Source organism: Zootoca vivipara, chromosome 7 (genome assembly GCF_963506605.1).
Source record: "Zootoca vivipara chromosome 7, rZooViv1.1, whole genome shotgun sequence".
Taxonomy (NCBI): domain Eukaryota; kingdom Metazoa; phylum Chordata; class Lepidosauria; order Squamata; family Lacertidae; genus Zootoca; species Zootoca vivipara.
This window is the reverse complement of record NC_083282.1, coordinates 34,064,235-34,079,887: the sequence shown is the minus strand read 5'-3', so window position 1 is coordinate 34,079,887 and position 15,653 is coordinate 34,064,235. Positions and strand designations below refer to the sequence as shown.

The window sequence follows — 15,653 nt, the reverse complement described above, 5'->3', positions numbered from 1 at the left end:
TCCTCCATTTTAATCTTTCTTTTGAAAACATGGCTGTATAGCTAAATCCAGCAATGCCTACAAAAGCAGCCGTCAATTCTTTTCGCTCAGTTCAGCAAAGGAACACTAATCTAGAGACCCCCTTCAGACAACTAAGCAACCAGGATTATTCATAATATTCATAAGTGCTTTAAGGCAGCTTGCTGGAAACAGTTGGAATAGCTCTCACTCCTCTCCGCAGCCCTTTTATATCATTTTTGTGTGCGTGTTTTGCTGACAAAGCCTCCAACAATACATTCTTTTCTGCAAAACTGGAATACAAACCTTGGTGTTGTCTTGGAGTAGCAAGTAGCCATTATTACAGGAATTGTTGACTTTTACCAATATTAATCTCACTGACTGGGAAATCCTTCTTCCTGAGGAGTTCCCCCCTCTGATCTGCAAATTCTTCATAAGAGATTTCTCACTTTTGGCGTGCAAAATCTTCCAAAAATGCCTGAGGCAAACTATTTGTTATCTGTATCTTGGGGTTATATCAAGGTGGGTTTAAAATAAAGAAAAGCAAATAATAATATCCAGTTGTGTTATTTATATGTAAAGTATATATCAGAATCATATTTATTGCTATATAGCCTTAAACATGTTAGATACTTTTACAGTGAGGTGTAATATTGCCATACAAACAGAATGTCATGAAAAATAGGAGCATCATTTTATGATCATTTACACAAAGTATATTTAAGTTGTATGCAACTTGATAATCCAGCCAAATGTCATATTAACATTTCATTTTTCCCCTGGCAAAAAAATTCTATAAATTGATGTTGCTTTTGTATTGTATGTGGGAAATTGCTAAATCGTTCATGATCAAGATTTAGGACAGGTTTATAACTTGTGAGACCAAAAACTGCTCTAAAATCGACATAGTTTTCCAGAATTAGGTAAAATGTATCTGCCTTTTTAAAATGATATTTTTAAAAACTGACAGCACCATAACCTTAAATCGCACCATGTGGTCTAAAAATATTTCTTATATGTTTATAGTTTATCTATAAAGGCATTGCTGAATGATGTCATCTTTAAGTTAGTTACTGTAATAATGTCCCATTTTATTTACTGTGCATGCATCACTCAAAAAAACCTGATGATTTGTGTTTTCTTTTCTTCTAATTACCAATAGTTCAAGAGAATGTTGAACCGAGAACTGACACACCTTTCAGAAATGAGCCGATCGGGAAACCAAGTGTCTGAATATATTTCAAACACTTTCCTAGGTAAGTTATTTAGCACCAGACCCATTCCATTCTGTGTGTAAGTTTAGATTTTAACAAGCATGGTCAGGCTCTGATGGGCAGGCAGGGTTGTTCTTAGAGGCACAATGATGCTTCAGTGATGTAGCTGCACTTAGTTAAAACTAAGGAGTAGTAACACTAACCAGCATGATTATTCTAAATAATCCAACACAGGAACAGCGGTATTAATCATAGTGTTAACCTATGTTTTTTTCCCCCAAAGTAATGTTGGTAAATAGGCATTTTGACACACAGAGAATTAATCGGAAAGTCCACATTTCACTTAGGATTGTGAACACACACACACACAGTGACATTTTTAATGTTTTTACTCTTGTTTTACCACCAAGTAAAAATAACTCGTTTGTCTTCAGTGGATATTCTTAAGTGAGTTGAACACTTTGACCCACAAAGTAAACACTTTGATCCACAATCTTTATCCAAGCACTGATCAAGTACACAAAATATCTATTGAACAAATAGTGATGATATCACTGTATTATAATTGTCAGTGATATTGGTCCCTTTTGCCATAAATGGCTCCCGTTGACTTCATCCTTCACATAGCTCCACCTTTGGTTATTAATCATTAAAAGTAACCTTGGCAATAGTAGTAGTTTTTGTCTTTATTTGTAACAGTATCCAAACATTAGATTTATAAATCCATTAAATTGTATAAACTATTTTGAATAAGCAACCGGTATAATACAAACATTGTACACAAGTGATATTAAAACAATGATACTTTGTTTCATAAACTTTGTAATTCATTTCTCTATATGTTCTTCACAGACAAACAGAATGATGTGGAGATTCCCTCTCCCACACAGAAGGATAGAGAGAAAAAGAAGAAGCAGCTCATGACACAGATCAGTGGTGTGAAAAAGCTAATGCATAGTTCAAGCTTGAATAATACTAGCATTTCAAGATTTGGTGTGAAAACAGAAAAGGAAGACCATCTAGCCAAAGTGAGTGCAATTAACTTATCGTTATTTTAGTCTTTTGGTGTAAGATACCACTTGCTACCAATGGAGAGAGACATTTTGATCAGCTGCTTAATATAGTATATAACACCAGTATTCAAAAGTGTATTCTGATTATATCAGAAAAGTATTCTCTTATGTAGTTTAAGAATTCACCATCACTGTACAGGGTCTAGTTTTGACTCACTACTCCCTAGCATATAATTGGTGCTGGCATGGTAGCAAAAAATTGATAAATACAGTCGTACTTTGGAAGTCAAACGGAACCCGTTCCGGAAGTCCGTTCAACTTCCAAAACGTTCGGAAACCAAAGCACGGCTTCTGATTGGAAACCTGCGGAAACCCCGTCGGATGTTCAACTTCCAAAAATAGTTCACAAACTGGAACAATCACTTCCGGGTTTGTGGCGTTCGGGAGCCAAAACGTTCAAGAACTAAGCTCGAAACCAAGGTACGACTGTATGTTCAAATACGTAGCTGCAGTTTAGGAAGAGATGTTCTTCCTTGTTCCTTTTACATGATATATAATGTTCTTTTGATAACTATCTTATTAGTGTTCGAGAGAGAGAGAGTTTTGAGTTTATAAATATAGCTAGAGACTACTTATGGACTTGGCTTCATTGCATTAGTGTTGTATATCCATTATTTTTTGGTTTAATATTGAGTATTTTCTTCCCCTCTAGGAGCTGGAGGATCTGAATAAATGGGGTCTGAACATATTTAACGTTGCAAGATATTCACACAGTAGACCTCTCACCTGCATTATGTATGCTATTTTTCAGGTTCGTAATTTCACTGGTTATATATTGCTTCAGATGGTTGCATTTAAAGGCAGCAACAACAAAGAGTCCCATCCCATCCTGCATCACCTTATAACCTTCTGCAATTTAAATTACCTTGAAACAGGAGAGAGATCTGCTAAAGACATTCAAGATCTCATCAGATACCTTCATAGCTTACATGATGACTTTGGAAGACCACTACCATTCCGATGTGGCCTACCACAACAGTCTCCATGCGGCTGATGTAGCCCAGTCAACACATGTTCTCCTGTCCACCCCAGCCTTGGATGTGAGTAGCTCCCCACCTGCAGTGAGAAATACTCATGTTGTAATAGTGAATATGTTTTGCTGGTTAATTATTTATTTACAACAGTTCTTTGTTTTATTTTAATTCCTGTTTCTTTGTAGTTGCTTTCACCCTTCTGGGATTCTACAGCTGTTCCCATATGCTCTTGCATTCTTGGTAGTTGCACAATTAAGCAGATTTCCATACTACTAATGGAGAACCTGTGGCACTCCAGATGTTGGGCTTCACCTTCCATCACCCCAGTCAGCATGACCACTGGCCAGTGATGGTTGGGAATTGTAGTCCAGCAACATCTGGAGGGCTTGGGTTAGTAAGATTAATTTAGACCAGGCTTCCTCAACCTCGGCCCTCCAGATGTTTTTTGGCTTACAGCTCCCATGATCCCTAGCTAGCAGGACCAGTGGTCAGGGATGATGGGAATTGTAGTCTCAAAACATCTGAAGGGCTGAGGTTGACGAAGCCTGATTTAGAACTTGCTTTCTAAGATGGAACTTCTCAGCAATACTCTGATATCAAAATTTAAATTTTTACATGGAGCAACTTAATATTGAATGCAGTAGATTTATATTTGTGCAGTTACATTACCTGTAGTGGGTATAAAGCAAGCACCCCCAAACTTGGCCCTCCAGCTAACAGGACCAGTGATCAGAGATGATGCAAATTGTAGTCCCAAAACATCTGGAGAGCCAAGTTTGGGGATGCCTGGTATACAGGGTCTACTGCACCCCAGAAGAATGTGTCAGAATGGATGGAAAGTGGCCAGTAGTTTTAAAGTGTTTGTGTCATTTTAATAATGTGTGACTAAAACAGTTTTGTTAACTCTAGTCCTACTTTAAGAAATGCCTATGACTTGGTTTCTGTTGATGTCTGTGTGCATGGTTAATGAGTTCAAAATTATGATCTATCTATTGCTCATTTTTGCCTTAGGCTGTCTTCACTGATCTGGAAATTCTTGCAGCCATTTTTGCAGCAGCAATTCATGATGTGGATCACCCTGGTGTCTCTAACCAGTTTCTTATTAATACAAGTGAGTCCTATGTTTATGCACACACACAAAAAATTATCACCAATTTGGGCATTTATACTTCATGAAACTTATTTACTAATTAGATTTTTTTTAAAAAAAACTATCATGTAATAAATATAATACATTCATTTTAAATCACGAAGCCTTGAATATACTGAAATTGAATTTCCTTAGGAAATAATGAGTTACATTATCTGTTCTTTGTGGGTTTTTTGGTCAGATTCTGAGCTTGCTCTGATGTACAATGATGAGTCAGTCTTGGAAAATCACCACCTTGCTGTGGGTTTTAAGCTGCTACAAGAAGAGCATTGCGACATCTTCCAGAACTTGACCAAGAAGCAACGTCAAACTCTCAGGAAAATGGTGATAGACATGGTAAGGATTTGGTATCCTACCCCCTGAAAACTTCTTACGGCTCATTTTTCTAATGTATGCAACAGAAATTCAGGTTTCTACTTCCTTTCATTTACAGCAATTATTTTTCTTTTCATATAGGTCTTGGCCACAGATATGTCCAAACACATGTCCCTACTGGCAGACCTAAAGACTATGGTGGAAACTAAAAAAGTGACAAGTTCCGGAGTTCTGCTTCTAGATAACTACACAGACAGAATACAGGTGTGTACAGGAGCTTCTGGTTTTTTGTGATGCTACTTTTCTTTTAAAAAGGCATACTGCTTACTGTGACTTCCTTTAGGGCTCAAAACAGAAAACATAACAAGTTATACTCTTGGGTTATTGTGGAGAAGGTGTGCCCAGAACCTGATAGTTTGCTCTGCTGTGCATCAAAGGACTTCTAGCACAAGGCATTGCATTGTTCTTCTGGTGGAAAAAGCCAGCCTATTTTCTGCTAGTTGGGTGGGGCGGGGGGTAGCTTTCTATGGCGAGGACACAAGACCACCTGCAACTTTAGCATGGCATAGTAATGGCTGTGGAAGTGACTTGCACCAGTAAAAAGGGGGTAGTAAGAGGAAACTGGGTGGGACAAACGTTGACTATATGCTATTGTAGATGTTGCAACGCAAAATTTCCCCTGTGCTTGCAACTGCAGTTGGAAACATGACTGAGCTGATAAGCACACTGACATTTGTGCACGTAAATTATATAATCATATAAACCTCTCCACAAGATAGGAATTTGGTGGTTTGTGGTTTCCTACATTCTTCAAACCCACTTGGAGAAGACAGGATCCCAGAGTCATATGGAATATAATCAGTTCAGTGATCATTTGGATTTGCAGTACAGCCAAGTGTTGTGCAATCTGAAAGTTTCTTCTTCACATGCTTATGACTTCCAAGGATTAAGAATTGTCATGGGTGGCTAAGAATATCGCAAGAAGAAGTTTATTCCTTAAAGACAGGGACTCTATTCCAATAGCTGACCTGCTTTTTCCACTTTGATGATACACCTAGAAACATTCATTTCAGAATATTCCTAGAAATTTCTGTGACTTGAAAAAAATATTTTTTAATGAGGGTACTTATTTTACCCTTATCTCGATGAAATATTTGTCCAACAGTTCCTCAGTGCTTCAGACAGATTATCTGTCACAACAGATATGCCAGAAGGGTAACTAGCTTTGTGGCAATGCACAGTCCCCCATGACAAACCCATTGTTCTTCAGTTCTAGGTTTGTCCCAGTTGGCACAGAATTCCCATTTCTAAATAAGCATTACATAAATATGAAAGGAAAATATCCCTTCACAGAATCTCCTACATTAAACCTGTGGCCATCCTGATTCCCAATCACCATCACCCCCCGCTATTGGTCATGCTAACCAGGACTGATGGGAGTTGGACTCTGACAGCATTGTGGGAGGGGGACAGGTTCCCCATTCCTTCTGTAAAAATTCCCTTCCATGTGGACTAGAGCTCAGCCTCCATAGCTCAAAGCATTACATTTAAGAATTTTGCACCAGCATGGGTGATCAACCTGTGCTAAGTTGTCCTCCATTGCTGCTAAGTTCTTTTCACACTACCAAATTAGAGCTACAACAGATAAAGAACATATTCCAGCTTCTAGGAAGTAAGTAGGGTGGAAGACACTTGACTAGACAGACATTCAGATATCTATAATGCTTGGAAAAACAAAGGGCCAGCTAGATGCCAGTCTTGGCAGGCACTGTCTGTGATCCTGCATAAATCAGGGTCACAAACTCTGAATCAGACTCAGGAGTTTGACAGCTCAGGTGCTACAAAACCACTTTTCATTTGATTTATTTCCTCCAAGGAGCTCAAGCTGGTAAATGTAGTTTTGTCTTCCGTTTTATCCTCACAGCAACTATGTGAGGTAGATTATATGGCATGCCATATTACGTCTTCTATAAAGGCCAGCAAAAAAAATTGAAGTGACACATTTTAGACTAACTGAGGGAGGTTTGGGTGAGAGATAGTTCATCCCATGGCTTAGACAGAATTTGAAATTGGGTACCTCAGTCTTACTACCATACTAATACTGTGTACCATACTAATACTCTGTAGGATATGCCAGGGATGAACCAGGGACCTTTAGATCTTCAGTCTAACACTCTCCCAACTGATCTTGCATCAGATTCAAGACACGAAAGTCTGGACACTTTTCTTTCTTCCACACTTGTATCTTTAAGGCACAAGCAGCATAAAGTAATGTTGAATGCAACTCTAAGCTAAAGGGTAGGATAGAGGTTTCCTGTGAAGTAACACATAATAATAAAATTTATTTGTATCCCGCCCTCCCCTGCCGGAGCTGGGCTCAGATCGGCTAACATCATATAAAACACAATATACATAAAAACAAACAAACACCCCAAAATTAATTCAAATAAATTAAAATTAAAATTAGACTGGACAAATGGCCACCCTCAAGTTAAAAGTGAAAGCGGTTAATACTCGCAAGGACCAGCTCTTTTCACTGATATTATAAGGACCTGTGAGTGGGCTGGGAAACCTCCTTCATACTTGTTCATACAAAGAGGAAATGAGTCAGACTGAACACTGGCCAAAGGCCTGGCAGAACAGTTCTCTCTTGCAGGCCCTCCGAAAAGATGTCAAATCTCGCAGGGCCCTGGTCTCTTGTGAGAGAGCGTTCCACCTGGCCGGGGCCACAACCGAAAAGGCCCTGGCTCTGGTTGAGGTCCGTCTAATCTCCCTGGGGCTCGGGATCTTCAGGGTGTTGTTATTTGTAGACCGTAGGGTCCTCCGTGGGGCATACCAGGAGAGGCGGTCCTGTAGGTATGATGGTCCTAGGCCGTGTAGTGCTTTAAAGGTTAAAACCAACACCTTAAACCTGATCCTGTACTCCACCGGGAGCACGTACAGCTGGTATAAGCAGATGTTTGTCCTGCTCTGTGGTGATGTTCAGGCAAGGCCCAACCAGGATCTAAGAAAAGGAGAGGTTCAGGCAAGACACAAGGCAGAGCTCTGAAGTCACTCCAGCAAGGAATAAACTGAGCCCTTATATAGCAGCAACAACTAAAGCCTTAATGGTAACTCTGCCTGCACTGCAGGGGGCTGCTTTACTTAAAAGAACCAAGCCTTCCCCAATAATCTTCTACTGCAATGGAGCAGAGGAGCCTCAGGTCATCTGCTGTAAAGTCTTCCAAGTCCAAGAATGGCAGTGCTGCATCCTTGGATTGGAGAGGCAATGGTCCCACAGCACTTTTGGGGCTGGTCCTGCATCCTCCATCCCTTCAGGTTTGGAATCCTTGCCTCCATGACCCATGAAACAGGACTCTTGACTCCTAGTCCCTGATTTAATCCCACTTCTGGGGTTTAGTTTTAGTTTTAGTTTAGTTTTGCACTTGAGTATTCAGTAGAGTGTTAGTTCAGCTTGCACAGACCCAAATTATTGCTCATCATGCATGTCCACAGTTAATTAGGGTGACTTGACTTAGTAAAAATGTGTTTTAATGTTCTCTTTTTATAAAATACTCCAAAATAAGGGTATTTTTTGTGATCAAAATGTTCTTCTTTTAATGTGAAATTTTACAGGATGTGCCAGCAAGTAGAGAATGAAATGTGTGTTTTTTCCTATTCTGCCTGATTATGTGAGCCTTCATATTAATGCAGGTTATGCAATTACAGGTTCTCCGAAATATGGTCCATTGTGCTGATTTAAGTAATCCCACGAAATCCCTTGAACTCTATCGACAGTGGACAGACAGAATCATGGATGAATTTTTCCACCAGGGGGACAAAGAACGGGAGAGAGGAATGGAAATCAGCCCAATGTGTGACAAGCACACAGCTTCTGTAGAGAAGTCACAGGTATTTTACTTTACTTTACCCCCCCCCCCCACACACACACACCATATTCAGTTGGGGTTTTGCCATGAGTGTGAGTTTTTTTAAGGTGGGGTAGATGTCCCCCCCCCCCAAATTTCATGTTACTTGCATTTACTGGTAATTCCCGAAGGTTTATTTTTGTATCTGGTGCTGAACACAGATTGATTCCAAATATCTAGATGTCTCTGAAACCTTTGCGGACTTAGCAGAAAATCCTCCACTGTCAGCTGTGAACATCTCCATTGTGTGAGGGATATAATCACTTTTTTTTCATATTCCCAATTCTAGTTGCAAATGCTTGAGAACCATTTTGCGGTAATGACTATATTAGGAGTAGCCAATACAGTGTTCTCCAGATGTTGTTAGGCTGAAATTCCCATCAGTCCCAGCTCACATTACCAATGGTCAGAAAAGATGGGAGTGGTAATTAAACAACATCTGAAGGACACCACATTGGCTATGCCTGGGCTTGAGCAGTGGAACTTATTAAACTGTAGGGACCGAGTACTCACTAGGTTATCTTTGGCTGGTCTATCTCACACTGGCTAACCTACTTCACAGGGTAAAAATAGCAAAAATTGTGAGGATAAAATGCCTGCTACCCTTAATTCATTGGGGGAAAGTCAAGTTGGAAAAAAACATTAATAATAATAATGGAAAAGATAGCACAAAAAGATTAAACAATGTCCTTTACAATCCCAAAACAGGTAAAGCAAAGTCTATGCATTTTCCTGGTTCAAGTTGTCTGCTAAGAGAATAAACTTTCAACTTAGTGTTTAAAATGTTGAAACATTTCCAGTTGCGTTTCTTTATGACTATAAAATGCCGAAGAACCCCACCTTCTAATAACCAGGCAAAGCTATTTAACTTAAAGGTCTCTCCTGAGCATACTCTGCAGGAAGTTTTCGTCACCTTTTGGCTTAAGCTGTCTCAGTGGTTACAATGGAATTATAATGGCTCATTTAACATCCTGTTGTGTCTGAAGAAGGCAAATGTGATTTCCAAACCAAACATCCTAGGACTGCGATGGGCTCCTTGGAGAGCTGTTTTCCTGCTCTGTAAAGTTGCCGTCCAGCAGCTTTTGGAATTAAGTGACAAACTTTGGCCAGGCGGAAGGCGATAGCTTTTATGGCCATTCAGTTTTCTCTCTTCCACACTTCCTGCTGTCAAGCAACTTAGAACTAACTCAGCTCAGAGCTTACTCATCAGACTAAACGTGAAGGCATCATTCTTTCCCCACAATGACACACCATTTCCACAGAACATTACTGTATCCCCACACTGAGTGCAAGGGGCTGGGTGTAAGAGCAGTTGCCTCCTTTCTCTTTCCTGGTAGACGAGATTATAAATACTAAAGGGAAAGATCATCCACCCCTCTGCTTCTGTCCAAAGATACAGTGCATTGTGCAAAGTCTGTTAACAGTTATAAACAATTACAAAACTTCACATCAGAGGTACTGTAGGGATGGAAGGACTTGTCAATTTTAGCTCTGCGTTTCTCTATTATTATTTTTTCAAGCTTAAATGCAGTTCACCACATTTTACACCCATTATAGCAGCGGCTTTTCATGTTGTGTATTTTCTTACAATTCTTTCTTTTGTTCTTAACAAATTTAGACTCGTGCTTTCTATTGCTTTGCAGGTTGGCTTCATTGATTACATTGTCCACCCGCTTTGGGAGACGTGGGCAGACCTAGTACAGCCGGACGCCCAAGATATCCTGGACACTCTAGAAGATAACAGGAATTGGTACCAGAGCATGATCCCTCAGAGCCCTTCTCCTCCCCTTGATGAACGCAACAGAGACTGCCAGGGCCTGATGGAGAAGTTCCAGTTTGAGCTTACGCTTGAAGAAGAGGACTCTGATGGGCCTGAGAAAGAAAGTGATGGTATCAGCTACTTCAGCAGTACAAAGACACTCTGTGTGATTGACCCAGGAAGAAGGGGTTCCCAAAGTGAAGCTAATATAGAAATTGTGACAGAAGATACATCACCTATCGATACCTAATATATTGTATCTGTAAGGGTGAATTTAAATACTTCATGCACATGCAGGTTGTCTTGCTAACTAGCCTGAAATCGAGGTCTTAGGCCAGCACCTACCATTGGCTAAAAGACCTTTCCAGCTACTTGAGATTGGAGTCAGGGTTAAAGAGCATGTAGTGATTGCTCAGGAAATCAACAGGTGATTTATATTGCAGCTTAAGCTTTGTCAGCCAAAAACACAAAATCTGGAACCAGTACGAGTTGTAACTGAACAAGCCTGATCGTGAACAACACTCGACTGAAATATTTTCTATTCTTGAGAGATTTTGAAATCTAGACAGGTCTGGCATCTAGAACTACTGATTTGTAACTCTGCATTTAAAACTTGTCCACCTGTCTGCAGACCCGTGTGCCTTTTTTATAAAAAAACTTCCACGTCTTTTCAAGAATCCTACTAAGTACACAACAAAGTATGTTTGATATTGATGTATAATTTTTTAAAAAAATATTCCTGTTTTAATGAAATAGGTCTTCCTTTGTAGGGGCAATACTTGTTTCTTTATTGCAATTTAATCACATTGACTTGCTAAATAAAGCAGGGTGCCCTCTTTGCATTACTGCACCATTGGTCACTTTATCAACCCTGCAAAACCTGTGTTGTTAGCTACTGAAACATGCCCCCCCCCTTAATTGTTTTTGACCTTTCTTGTGCACAGGATAAAGTGTAGCTTTCTGTTCCATAGCACAATACAGCACATGTAAAAGTCAACATACTGAGGTAATGTGATGTACATTCTCCTCCCCTTATTTTATTTTTAAAAAACTCGGTGGAAGTTGCACGCTTGGTCCTTTGTGTTTTCTCTTCCCCACTGTTCATGTCCCCTTCTCTCTCTTGCACTTGCCTTGAGCTCTAACATGTCCAGTACTGTTTATAACAGTGTATTTATTACTTAATGTATATAATGTAATGTTTTGTAAGTATTAATTTATATAAATTAACATTGCCTGTCAGTGGTGATGTTACTTGTGTAGAATACTCTGCATAAGAGTTGCCTTTCTTGTAACCTTTTGTATTGCATAAAGTAGAAAAACCTGAACATAGCTTAAAAGAGACATATTGAACCCAGAGAGGGCATTCAGGTAGCATTGGCTCACGGGGGTTTCATTTTCATTGGCATTTGGGAAATCATCACAGTTGGTGGGTGATGGAGAAATATTTAGAATCATCTGTTCAGATGATGTGAAACTACTGAAACTTTGAAAAAGAAACCTACAGTAAAATGCCACAAAATGTTAAGTGTCAGTTTCCAATTAATGAACAACCCAATGTGAATTTCTATGACAAAATGTGAACTGGTGTTATAATTGTGCTGTGAAACTTCTTCCAACAAAGCTTGTTAGGCATGTATACAGTGCCAATCTCAGTTTGTAAAACTATGTTCCAAGCTTTCAGTCCAACTTGTGACTAACTAGTTGATGAAATAGCACAGTTGTGCATGATCAATGGGTTTGTATGTCTATTGAACACTGCATTGTTCCAGGTGGTTATTTTGTTTCAAAGTTTCACACAATGTATGTTGTTATAGTATTATATATTGTGTTCAGATGCATTCTTAAGAGATTTTTATATGAAGTGAATAAATTAAAGCATGACTTAGGTTGGGCCTTCCTAGATGTTCTTTTTAGTTATCTACTGTGCTTCAGTTGCATGTTTAATGCAGAATTTTTAAACGTCACCATTGGTGGTAGTGAACAAGGTATGAATCACTCAACAACAAACACACATACTAGTCACTGGTAGAGACATGATACTGAATTACCGGTAGGTAAATCTCTTACTGATTAATAAATACATAAGAACGCAGAGGGTGAAACAGATTTTCTACCTTAAGAACAGTCTCATTCCCTGCAGCAAATTATGGCAGTGTTGTGCCCCATTAATTTCTATAAAACTCAGCAGGTTTTTAAAAACTTACAAGTTGCCCCATGGAAAATATTTCTGAAAAGCAGGGTATAAACGTAATAAATAGGAAACAAACACATTTATTTGACGGGCTTCATAATTTTCCTTAGCCTCCATCTCAACACCAATTGGTATTAAATGACAAACCAACATACACCAATATCTTAAACCAGTTCCCCACAAATGAAATGCCCATTTTATCAGCATTGCAGAGAGCAGTAAAATGTAAGCAAAACTGTTTGGGTACCTGAAAATTAATACAGAAGAGCCATTTGCCTCCTGGTGGTGGCTGGAAAGCAGAAGTTACTGTTGTAAAACGTCTATGCAGTAGTGGTCTTAATTCTATATTTTATCTTATAAACACATACCGTAGTTTTTCATGCGTTGGAAAACTTCCCAAGAGTGGCTGCACAAATCACTAAAAACAAAATGTGATGTTACTGAAGCCTTTCACTACAAGTAAGTCATTCTCAGTTCCTAATCCCAACTCTTCTTTGTGCCGGTGATACAGGAACAAACATCATAGGTAAATAAGGTTATTTTGGATAACTTCTTAAATAATCTTTTTGTCTGCTAATCTATGAATAGGTCAGTTGGAGCACATTCAAATCCCACTTCCTATTGTTGTCAACTTTTGGATTTGAAAACAAGGGAACAGCAGCCTCACCTGTCCCAGGGAAAGTCTACAGTATATCTAACAATCCAGGATAGCAGCTGGAAACGGCGCTGGAATAAGGGAATTTCCAGCAAAAAAAGGGAAGGTTGACAGCTGTGGCTTGGAATAAGGGATTTTCCCACCAAAAAAAAGGAGGGTTCCTTCCCCTGGTTTGTCACCTAGATTGCAACGGGTATGATGTGAAAGTATCTGCAGTTCTAAATTTTGGATTGACAAGGAAATATGATTAAATTATTAAATTACGTCATTCTTTATTGCAGAATATTTGCATGAAGTGGTTAAACATAGAAGAAGCTGGAGAGGTAATGAAAACAGATTTCTTGCTGTCAAACACACACACACACACAAAATAAAAAAATATGACACTCTTTAGGGGAGTGGGTGGCGCTGTGGTCAAACCACCATGCCTCTTGGGCTTGCTGATCAGAAGGTCAGTGATTCAAATCCCCCCACAACGGGGTGAGCTCCTATTGTTCTGTCCCAGATCCTGCCAACCTAGCAGCTCGAAAGCATGCCAGTGCAAGCAGATAAATAGGTACCACTGCGAGAAGGATTAAAGCTAGTTGTTCAGGACAACTTACCACATTTCACGGTAAGAGGGAATGAACTCAGCCAAATACTGAACAATATCCAAGAACTGTTGCCAAGCCTTTTTATAACCCAGTGGAGGCATTTCATTAATGGCATCCACTTTGCTGTCACCTAGCATCAGTCCACAGCTTAATAATAATAATAATTTATTACTTACATCCCACCCATCTGGCTGGGTCTCCTATCCATTGCCAGTAGTCATATTTTCCATTGAGGATGACGAAGGGTTTCTTCCTTGCCAAGTTTCTCTGGACATCGATATCTGTGTGAATGTAAAATGGTCTCCTGACAGCCTTCTTGAAGTTCTAGGGTCAGGACACAGCCTAAGTGACCCATTCTTCTTTTGTATACTTCAGCTACTCACCTATCCTATAGGCTGTCATGAACTGGCAGGATGATGGGGAGGAGAAAGAGGGTCCAGCGAGGGGTGTAGCCAGGACTCGGACACACTGGGGCAAGCAGGGGATGGGGAAGGATGTACTCACAAGGTGACAGGGGATTGATGCACGGAAACCAGAGCAGCATGACCCATCACCAGAGCCAGAGTTCATGTGTCCCCATGAACACTGTGGGCTCTGAGATGTAGGGAGCAGAGGGAGGGGCGTTCTAGGAGGCTGGGGCAGACAATAGCCCACAGCCCAGCTCCCAGCTGGCCAGGTGGGGCTCATTAGCTCCAGGAGAAGGCATGTGATTCCTCATCTGGAGTAGGCTCAGAACAGGTGAGGGTCACAAGCCTCATCAAGCCCAGATGCTGCAATCAGCAAGCAAAGAGGGAAGCAGAGCTGAGGTGCTATGTCTGCTCAACTGCCCCTGTTGATAGACTTTGGCTTGAATGCTCCTGGACTCTATGGGACTCTGCTTTGGGTTTGACTCTGGACTGTATTCTGACTGCTGCACTTCAGATTTGGCTACTTGGATTGACTGTGGACTGCATTTCCCGAGCTTTGGACTTTGGTTGTGTGGCTTGACCCCGACCTTTGGATTTGCTGCCAGGTAAGCCAGTGGTTCAGGACATAGACTTGGTCACTTTAGAGATGACCCAAGGAACTTGAGGTACTGTGGGGCTGGTTGCAGTTGGTCCCCTGTGGTGTTGGAGATATTCCTGCATCCATAAACAACTAGGGGCACAACTTAGTCCACATAAATGTGATGCACACCTGGAAAGTGTCTTAGACCAGCAAAAACAGAGTGTGCTGTAAGGAGCTATGTCTTTAGCAGTGGCCAAGTGGCATGATCTTCATTCACACACCTGATGAGTTGCATAGCCTCACATGCTGCATGGTCCACCTCAAAACACCTTTCTTGCAAAAGGCTACGAATGATCCTCTTGGTGTAATTCTTGTCCCTCCAAATGCAGTCAGGGTGACACTTGCTGGGATTGATTTCACCTTCTTGTGCAATAATTTGGCCACATCCTCTGCACCAGTGTCCAGTTAGAAATAAATAGGCTTGCCAGCAACAGTAACTGGAACACAGGGAGCAGTGGATACCTTTTGCACAGCATCCGCAAAGGATTATGGTCCTTGTCCAGGAGTTGATTAATTCAAATGTCTACAGCACAAGATAGGATTTAAATAAAGGATTCTTAGAAACCTAGCCCTCAGCCTGCCTGAGCATGCTCTACAAACAGCATGGTTATTTAATGAGGAAGACAAGCAATTATCTAAACTCACAAGTTTGTGCAAGAATCTTTAAATCAGTGACATAGTGATTAGTGCTTTCCCCTTCCATCTGAATTCATGTGAAGAACTTGTTTCTGTCAAGTCATTCTTTTTAGGAGTGTGGTAGGCCTCAGATTTGCTGGT

The 15,653-nt window shown here is 40.3% G+C and overlaps 1 protein-coding gene across 2 annotated transcripts in view; it reads left to right on the top strand.

The window, feature by feature from the left end:
- Positions 1–14,920, top strand: part of PDE4B (phosphodiesterase 4B) — a 191,633-nt gene extending 176,713 nt beyond the window's left edge. The window contains exons 7-15 of one of the 2 annotated variants that reach the window (XM_035121992.2): positions 1,160–1,253; positions 2,064–2,239; positions 2,937–3,035; positions 3,160–3,324; positions 4,270–4,369; positions 4,590–4,744; positions 4,865–4,987; positions 8,432–8,614; positions 10,275–14,920. In XM_035121992.2, coding sequence (XP_034977883.1) covers positions 1,160–1,253; positions 2,064–2,239; positions 2,937–3,035; positions 3,160–3,324; positions 4,270–4,369; positions 4,590–4,744; positions 4,865–4,987; positions 8,432–8,614; positions 10,275–10,640 — 1,461 coding nt within the window. In that variant the 3' untranslated portion in view covers positions 10,641–14,920. The remainder of the gene's footprint in view (positions 1–1,159; positions 1,254–2,063; positions 2,240–2,936; positions 3,036–3,159; positions 3,325–4,269; positions 4,370–4,589; positions 4,745–4,864; positions 4,988–8,431; positions 8,615–10,274) is intronic. The other variant, XM_035121994.2, reaches the window with a different exon arrangement.
- The last annotated feature ends 733 nt before the right edge of the window (positions 14,921–15,653 follow it).